The sequence below is a fragment of the Salvia splendens genome, chromosome 10 (genome assembly GCF_004379255.2).
Source record: "Salvia splendens isolate huo1 chromosome 10, SspV2, whole genome shotgun sequence".
NCBI classification, from domain to species: domain Eukaryota; kingdom Viridiplantae; phylum Streptophyta; class Magnoliopsida; order Lamiales; family Lamiaceae; genus Salvia; species Salvia splendens.
The window spans coordinates 5,669,929-5,680,009 of record NC_056041.1 but is presented as its reverse complement, the minus strand read 5'-3'; the positions used below and the strand labels follow the sequence as shown (position 1 = coordinate 5,680,009).

The 10,081-nt window shown below is 33.5% G+C and overlaps 2 protein-coding genes across 2 annotated transcripts; both read left to right on the top strand.

The window, feature by feature from the left end:
- The first annotated feature begins 3,924 nt into the window (after nucleotides 1-3,924).
- LOC121751128 (RING-H2 finger protein ATL5-like) lies at nucleotides 3,925-4,793 on the top strand. Its single transcript, XM_042145840.1, has one exon. It carries the CDS (start codon nucleotides 4,026-4,028, stop codon nucleotides 4,560-4,562), a length of 537 nt encoding a protein of 178 aa, XP_042001774.1. The 5' UTR covers nucleotides 3,925-4,025; the 3' UTR covers nucleotides 4,563-4,793.
- Nucleotides 4,794-6,940: 2,147 nt separating this feature from the next.
- LOC121751109 lies at nucleotides 6,941-8,599 on the top strand. The gene is made up of 2 exons (XM_042145824.1): nucleotides 6,941-7,231; nucleotides 8,059-8,599. The coding sequence occupies exons 1-2, from the start codon at nucleotides 7,005-7,007 to the stop codon at nucleotides 8,423-8,425; spliced, it is 594 nt and encodes a 197-aa protein (XP_042001758.1). The 5' UTR covers nucleotides 6,941-7,004; the 3' UTR covers nucleotides 8,426-8,599.
- Nucleotides 8,600-10,081: the final 1,482 nt, after the last annotated feature.

The window sequence follows — 10,081 nt, the reverse complement described above, 5'->3', positions numbered from 1 at the left end:
CTCCGTTCCATTGTAGTGGGAGCATTTCTTTTCGGCACGGAGATTAAGAAAGTAGAGAGATGAAGAGAGAATAAAGTAAGAGAGAGTAAAGTAAGTGAGAAGAAATGTGTTAACTTTTACTAAAAAGGAAAATGACTCCACTACTATGGAACGTACCAAAATGGCAAAATGACTCCACTACTATGGAACGGAGGGAGTATGTATTTAGTGAAATTAAAATTTGGATAGGAGCAGAAATCTTGAGGCAATTTTCAATAATTTTGGCCACTAAAATGTGACCACAATGAGGATTGGTAAAAAGCTATCAAGAAGACAAATGGTTTTTCAATAGTAGATTCGAAATATTCATCAAACTTATCACAATTGAAATTAACTAAACTCGAACTTGTGACAAATTCCAAAATATATCAAATTGTGTATCTTTCAACAAAGACTTTTTTATTTAGTTAAAACTCAAAATTAAGCGACAGATAGTTAACTAAGAAAAGCAAAAGAGAGACTACCAAACCTGGTTATTTTATTAAAAATCGGGAGGAATACTCCTAAACCTGAATTGTTCGTCATTCTTTGATATTAAGTGGAGGAATACTTCCCATATTATGTAGAATTGATAATCTTCCCCGGATATAATATTATAAAAATTATAAAATAAATTATAATGATGTGATCAATTGCTAACTCATCTTCTAATTGCTAACTACAACTATTCTAAACCACTAATTTTTAGGTCCACAATTTTTCATGTGGCTTTATTAAATTAAATTTTTATTATCAAAAGGGCGTATATGTCATATTAATATTGAGCGCATGAATGCAGATTGTGCTCTCAATTTTTACGTGATTTCTTCTTTGCAAATCAATTCCTCGACGCAATCTTTTCCTAATTCAAGATGAAATCTGTTATAATTTTATGATCTCAATCGAATCTGCCGTAATTTCGTGATTCTATTTCTCATAAATTGCATGATTAATTTTTCTGAGTTTGAATGTGATCAACAAAGAAAACGAAAATCTCGCAAAATTGGATGATCAATTCTGCTGATTCTGCGGTTTTTGATTTAATCGGCCAATTTGGGGTTAATTTAATCGATGCCCAATCATATTTGTAGTTTGAGGTTGAATTCAGCTCATAACCGACTCTCAATCTGTTCTCTTATGAATTCTTCATCTAACACAGAACCGAGAGAAGGTTTATTTTTCGAATTTCATCTGTTTTATGAATTTAGTAGTTTATTGGTGAATTGATATTTTGGAATATTCAATGTTGCACTATTGACATTGGTAATATAGTGTGTTGACATCTTGTATATTGTCTGTTGACATTCAGTGTAAAGCTTGTTGACATCTTGTATACTGTCTATTGACATTCAGTGTAAAGCCTGTTAACATTGGTAATATTGTCCATTGACATCTCTTATATTGTCTGTTGACATTCTTCAGTTGTGTTGTAGAATTTGTCGACTTTCTTGTTTTATGTTGATTTAATCATTGCCCAACCAGATTTTGTTTTTAATCGGTTGAGTTTACTTATTTTTTGTAGTTTGAGATTGAATTTCATCTCATACTCGACGTCCAATCTGTTTTCATATGGATTCTTCATGTAGCACATAACCGAGAGAATGTTTATTCTTCGAATTTCATTTGTTTTATGAATTTAGTAATTTATTGGTAAATTGATATTTTGGAATATCCATTGTTGCTATGTTGACATTGGTAATATAGTTTATTGACCTCTTGTATATTGCATTTTGACATTCAATGTAAAGCCGGTTGATATTGGTAATATTGTCTGTTGACATTCCGTATACTTCCTCTTGATATAGGTAGTGTTGACATTTTTCAATTATGTTGTAGAATTGGTTGCTGAGTTGAGGCCATACCTAGGTCAACCATTCAGTTCAGTTGAGAATGCAACTTCCTTTTTATGAACAGCAAGCATGCTAGAGAGGCTTATTTCGACACTCGAAGACCGGGACACAAATCTAGCGGTAGTGATGTTATTGAGAAAGAATCTAAAGCAAACAATTTATTAAATAAAAAATACTGTGTGTGCACTACAAAACAATACTACTCCATTAAATTGAAACCACCGTTTAGATAAAGAATCAAAAAATAAAAAAAACAAGAAATAACCACGCTACATTAAATGAATAATTGAATACCGTATGAGTTATAATGGACTCGACATAGACTTCTTAGGTGAAATTTAAGAGCTAAAACAAGAAAAGAGAAATTCATCCAAAAACAGAAGATTATTTCTCTCTCTGCATCTGAAATCCTGGCCTGTCGGATTTGAGCACCGAATACTAAGTCATGTTCCATGTAATCATCAATTAAATGTCAACTAGATGAGAAATAATTGACATTCCGGTCAAAGTTTGTGATATTATTTTCCAAGTTTGAAGTTGATAGGAAAAATTAATATTTTTGAAAGTTGCAGGAAATTACAAACCAATAAACATAAATAAAGTTGTTAATTGAATGGTAATGGATTCCAATCTGACTAGTGGGTTTGGATCGGACACAAATAGGTCATTAGTGGGTTTTCTCATTGTTTATGGACTAGCTTCTCAAGGCTAGCTCTTAGTCCAATTGAAGATTCAACAATCGAAATTTTTAGGGTCACAACAATAAAAAGGTCATCGTAGCAACATAGGAAGGGATATGAGTAGTGTGTCTATCATTTCTAATGCCTCCAAATATTGAATTTAATGGAAATTTATGACCTTCATCTAACCTGATCTTATCTGTATCTGTTATTGCTTTTATTGCTTCGTTGGGGGAGTGATTAGTCATAAAATTTGTATATGTATTTCATAATTTCGTTGGGAATCAAGAATCTGTCACCTCTAGAAATGGTCCCAAGTCTAGACCATTGAACCTGGAAAAATGCATTATGGCGAATAACTTTTAGCCATTCGAATATTGCCCAACCTTTTACTTGCTAATACTAGAAGATTGTTAGTTAATTCTTTTTCTATGTATATAAACTAGCAAAATATTACTCCTATGTGTCAATTAAATAGGTTAATTGAGTTTGTTTAAAGATTATTAGGAAATAAATTTTTTTACAATTAAGTTCCTATTTCATAATAAGCTTATAGTAGTACTTATCTTGATTTTTTAAACTGCTAAAAAGCTTTTTTTTAAATGAACAGAGGTATACACTAGTGAATTAGAATCTCTCTTATGGAGTACTCCATTTATTTTTTTAATGTAATAAAAAAACATAATAATGAAGGAGGGTGAGGGAGGTTAGAGGTATAAGGTCAAATGGCATAATTGGAATTGGGAAATGGAAACATTCACATTCCACAATACTACTAATAAATATCTTTATCCACTCTATTTAAAACGGATAGGAACGCCACTCAATTTAAAGTTAATTTACTTTTCCTAAGTCGTTTAAGGTTACATTTTCATTAAAATCTAATGTAACCATATATTCACAAATCACATTGTCACGCATTAATTCCAATAATGACGTAGAACTCCCCAACATGAGTACTATTTATTTATATACGCAAACTTTACAATATTATGGGGTATGATCCAATATTAACTAATTTATAGTAATAATTAATAATGATTATTATATATTTATACAATATAACTTATTATCTTCAAAATTATCGCGAGAATGTAGAAGATTATACTTAATATTACTAAATAAAAATTGACCTTACATATGAGATTGGGCCCTTTGAATTGGACTATATCCAAATATGGATTACAAAAATGCTAGGCAATGAGCCACAAAAAGCTAAAAGCTAAAAGCCTAAAACAAATTAACGGGATTTGATTTCAAAGTAAACCAGTCCAATTTTAGGCGCAATGTTTGTACATCTATGACTATAATGATGTAATTTTGTTACAAAAAAAAATTAAATTGTAATAAATATCCAAAAACCTAGCCTTTTCAAGATCAAACGCTTTTTAATAGGGATCTATATATGTAAATGTAGATATCCCTAAAAAAACCCATCCAAAATCTGAATTCCCCCACTATTTACGATTGGATAGAAATGGATGAGAAGAATCAAGATTCAATCGGCTACGCCTTCAAGGGCAAGATCATGATCTCATCCATCACCATCCTCTTCTTCGCCTGCTTCATCATCGTCGCATTCCACGTCTACCGCCGCCGCCGCTCCGACCAGCGCCTCCGCCGCGTCACCTCTCTCTCCTCCGCCGCACCGCTGCAAATTGCCGCCGTCTCCAGGGGCCTCGACCCCCGCGCTGTGAGATCGATTCCCACCTTCATCTACCAATCGGAAAATCAGGAATTTCCGCCGGAATGCGCCGTTTGCTTGTCGGAGTTCGAGGTGAGGGAAACGGGTCGGATCCTGCCCGAATGCAAGCACTGCTTCCATGTGGACTGTATAGACGCGTGGCTTCTTTCGCAGAGGCATTGCCCGCTTTGCCGGATCCGGGTCACGGGTCGACCCGTTGGCAGTCCGACCGGCTGTGCGGAAGTCTCGATTGATGTTCGCGGGTCGGGTTCCGGGTTGGATTCTACTGGATCCGCTTCGTCATCGGAGGCTCTGGATATTCGAAAGTAACCGACGTGGCGTGAATGAATTGAAATGAAGTGGGTCCGGATCCGGGTGAGGGTTTGGGTCGGATGTTGGATCAGTACCCGGGTTTCCGGGTGGGTCGATTTGTGGATATTTTTTTAATCATATGTGGATGCCCAAATGTAATACTGATTCATGAAAATGGCGAAATGCTACGTAATGCGTTTACTTTTGTTGTGTGTTTAATTGAAATGAATATTTAAGAATTTTGTAGTAGTTTAATTAGATTGTAATTTTAATTTAATTAAAATATATAATAAACAAAATACAATAACAAATGAAAAGAAAGTAAAAAGGTGGAATCCATGAAAGTATTGTTGGTTGCGACTGTTGTTTTTATATGAGAAATGAGGTGAAGCCGGTATTGTAGAATCCATGAAAAAGTAAAACATGGAGTATTATTAAATAAAAAGTGAAACCCAAAAAAATGAGTGTGGATTGTGAATATTGTCTTTTACTCATTTAATAGATTACGGATTTGCTTTGTGAATTATTTAATTGTATATTGACATCTATAATATGACAAATCAAACATTTGACAAGATTACGGGATCCTTAATTAAGCCACATAATAATAATAGAACTGCATCCACTAAAAATAACTACTACGGAGTACTATGCTATTCTTTATAGGCATAAAAATTGAGATGCAATTATTTGTATTGGAATATTTTAAAAAATAATATTTCTTCCGTTCCCAAAGAATGTGCACTTTGAATTTGAAACCAGTTTTAATAGAAAATTGGGAAAGTAAGAGAGAGGTAGAGAGAAAAATTAATTAAAGTATTGTCAGTTGAGAATGAGTCACACCCCATTAGCGTGAAAAGAGATTTCAAAATTGGAAATTACATATTCTTGTGGGACGGACTGAAAAAGAAAGAGTGCATATTCTTGTGGGACGGAGGGAGTAACAATTTAGGATGCAAATGTAATCGTTCTAAAATTAAGGATAAATTAACTTAATCTTTTGTTTTTTAGGAAGCTTCCATTTGCTTCCTCTAATTTTAATTGAGACACCAACAATTAGGACGTTTTTTTAAGTGTTGATACACAAATTAACGTCTTTAAAAATTAACGTCTTTAATTATGGTATTAAAAATGTCCTCGTTTTTTTAATGATTGAATCAAATTATTTAATTTGGTTTGGATTTTTTAAAATTTTGCATCAAATTATCAACAAATTTGATTTTCGGTTTGCATTAGGTTTTTAAAAATCGTTTTTGATAAAAAAATTTATTATATATATTACTAATATAATGTAAACTTTATGACTGTTCGAAAAAATATGGTCACACTAATAATAGAGTGGGGTTTTGATGCCTAAGTTCATTGGTCGAATTGTATTAATAATTTTCTTTATTAATTCTGTCCAATTGGTTTTGCAAAAGCGAGTGGGATCTTTTGTGATTTATAGGTTAGTGCACATACATCTGGAGCATGAATTTATTCTAATATCAGCGGAGACATAATCAACTATAGATATTTAATTGCGACCTGCACTGTAAATAAATGAAAAAGGTTGAAACTATAAAATACTCTCTCCGTCCCGCTTTAACAGTCTCAGTTACTTTTAAGTACTCATTTTGTAAAAATGATATAAATAAATAGTTAAAGTGGAGAAATGGTAAAGTAAGAGAGAGAATAATGTAGAGAATAGTCTTATGTACGTTATTTTCTCATACTTTACCATTTCTCCACTTTAACTCTTTATTACTCCGTATCATTTTTACAAAACGAGTGCTCAAAAGTGATTGAGACTGTTAAAGCGGGACGAAAGGAGTATTGTTTATAATGTGAAAATCCAAATAAAGGAGAGGATAAAAAAGGGAGTACCAGTAGAAAAAATTTATACTCTGATCGATCAAAGGTCGATGTTTTAATATTAATTTTTTTATATGGAAATCGATCAATGGGATGAAATGGTCTGTAAATTGGTCAATGTACCATTGTTCGAGCCCCATTTATATTGACAACATTTTTTTTATAAGGAGCAATAAATTACACTCCTATAGTTATATAACCTCATAAATCATTTGAATTTATAGTCCATAATTATGAATGTCAAAATACTACTAGATAATTTGGGCTTTGCATAATAAATCAAGAAAGTGTTCAGGCAATATGGCAATATTTCATGTGAGGACACGAAATATATTTCAAAATTTCCACAAATCACTAGTCCTTTTCACATAATTATTGATTTGATTTTAGCATATATATCTAGCAAAACCAACAATTATTTTTTAAAAAGCACTTACATATAATAAGCTTAATATTTTGAGGCGAACCTGTTTTGAAGGAAAAACAAATCTGTTTTAAGCAAATTCCTGCTTTTCATTTTCGCAGTTGAACGGTAGAAAAAAAGGGGGGAAATATTATACAAAGAGGAGTGAAAGCAATCAAAACTCAAAAGCAAATTTTCACAAAATGTTGCGCAAATTGTTTTTGCTATTGGCACTCCTCTTGGGCCTCGTAGGCGCCGCGCGGCCTCATATCCGCCACAGCCAGAAAATATCGAAACTCACCGGCGACGCGCTGGTGGAGGCCGCATGCCACGGCGTCGGCGGCAACGAAGCAGACTGCATATCAACCCTGCAAGCTGCCACACCAAATCAAAAGGCCGAAGCTAATGCCCTCGCCTTTTTCACCCTCAAGTATGGACATCCATTTTATGAAAATTATTTGAATTTATAGTCTATGTATTTGTAGAATGGTACGTGCTAGGCACATAAAAATATTGAATTTAGACCACATCCGTACGTGCTAGTCCGCATTGCGGTATACCGAAAATTCGGTATGTCTATATTTGAAAAACCTTTACCTTACCGACATTGCCGTATACCGTACCGTGTTGCGGTATACCGCAGATCATACTTGTTTGATTTATAAATAATAAATATATTAAATATTACTATAATTTTATAAATAATAAATATATTAAATATATATAATTATTAACGGTATATACCGCAAAATTACGGTATATACCGTAATTGCGGTATGATGCGGTATACCGCGGTATATGCAAAATTCATACATTTGCCGCACCTTAATCTAACGGTAAGGTATCATACCGTACCGAAAAATGCGGTATACCAAAAATGCGGTATTTTTGATATTTTTTCGGTACGGTAAGTGCGGTATTTCGGTATATTTTGCCAGCCGTATTCTAGATGAGCATCAATAGGGAGAGCCGAATAAGCTATGGGCATCATGTTGCCGTTGAGTTGCCATCGACACACAGCGCAACAACAGATATATTTTTTCCTTTTGTTCCTTCTTTTCTTCTCTTTTTTTGTTTAATTCTCTCTGTGTTTTCTATCCCTCTGGTTTTTCATAAACAAATGACTTCTGAATTAAAAAGTTAGATGCAAAATTTAATTTAGAATAAATAGATAATAACTAATAAAAATATTGAGGTACCATTTTCACATTTTGAAATGTAAAAAAGAAATCTAACACCTTAGTTTTTAAATGGCAGGTTCGTAGAAAATCATGCAGAAAACATAACAGAGAGCATACAGAAGGTAAACGCAGATTCAGATGTTGATCCACAGCTCCAATCTGCTCTAACCGATTGTTTGGATCAATACGAATCCCTCGACGATTTGATCGAGGATGCGAACGATGGAGTGGGCGCACGCAACTACCCGGATGCTCAAAAATTCATCATGGCTGCTCTCTCCAGTGTTGATCTCTGCACTTCTCAGCTCAAAAACAGCAATTTCGAGGAGAAAACAGATTGCGAAGACGAAGAAAGTGTTGAGATGGCAAGAGATCTTACCAAATACGTTGTTCTGCACAAGCAATTGTTGTCTGCCGCTCTCAACATTCTTACAATTGATTGAATTAATGCAAAAGGTGCTGTGAGTGATTAATTGTTATATTGTGTTTATTTTGTTATGTTTATGTTATATCTTATGCAATATGTATTTATACGCAAATGTAATATTTAAACCGAGAGCATGATGATGTGGTCTTGGAATAAAAATTCAATGGTCCGGAGTTCGGACATATTGCCACGTGTTTTGTCCAACCAATTATAACCCCCCCTCCCCAAAAAAAGCAATTGACTTGGGCATGCCCTAAGATTTATAAGAGGCTAATATATAATATGAAAATTGTATTTTCACATCCATAGCATATGTATATGTTGATGGGCCGGGCTGTTTGATGTAGGCTCATTTTGGGCTTGTGGTGAAATCCCGATACAAAATCCATCAAAACTACAACCTATCTATTTATATATGCACATGATCAAATAAGATTACTCTTTCAGCAGGTATGCTCAATATGAAAATCAATCATAGCCATCCATTTAATCAAGATTCGTGTAGATCCGATTGGTTTCTGGAGTAGTTCTTAAACTAACAAATTATTCCTACTAGAACCACAACCAGATTTATATCCTTGGTTACTTTATGCAAAATCATCATACAAAAAAGTCAAAGCAAACGGAAAATTTTTAGACTCAATACACTTTGGGGTTTTCTCTTCTTTCATTTGGGAGGAGTGTCACGGGTTCATTTGTACGTAGTCCGACACTAAATTTATTTTTGCTCAGTTCTTTACTATAGTATTGTATAAATTTTTTATTAGATCTGAACTATAAAATTATTATATTTATTCAGTCACTCACACACTCATAAAATTTCGCGATCGAATCCGGGCATCCATTGATATTTTGGGTGTTCAAAAATTTTATACCATTACAAAATGGCTGTCTTACCTCTACAATTTCACATAATTGCCACAAAATCATACTAGTATTAGTATATTTTTCTAGAAGTACTTTTTGAACCCATAAAATAGTCCACAATATTCCAATTTAGAATTTTTACAAAATAATGCACACTTAAGTTAACTTTATTTTTTGAACACACGTTACTCTGCATTTTATATACATATATATAAAAACCTCGTACCCCCGCCCCTGAAAGTTTGTCTCATTTTTCCATTTCCGTCCATCACCCAAAATTTGTCCTATTTCACTTTTTACCATTTTTTGTAGTGGGCCTCATATTCCACTAACTCATTCCTATTCACATTTTATTATAAAACCAATATATAAAAGTAGAACCCACGATCCACTAACTTTTTCAACTCACTTTACATTACATTTCTTAAAACTCGTGCCGAGTCAAAGTGAGACAATCTTTGTGGGACGGAGGTAGTAGTATATTCAACTCTTGCATCATGCGAGGCTGTGAAGTTATATAACTATATTACACCAATCAAGTTTCATTTTTTACCATTAAAAAATTTAATCATCGGTACCAGTAATTAGTCAGAGTTTAACGTTGCTAACTTGTAGGCCTGTGGCCCAGAGTCCAGATCAGATTCAAACAACATACCAAGTGTTAGCATATGACTTTAATATTTTATAAATAAAAGTCAAAAGTTATGGAGTACAAAATGTGTTTCCAGCTAGTTACACATTAATATAGGGGCAATGTTTTTTTAAGATGATACCATATACTCCACAAATTGCTATTTCACTCCTA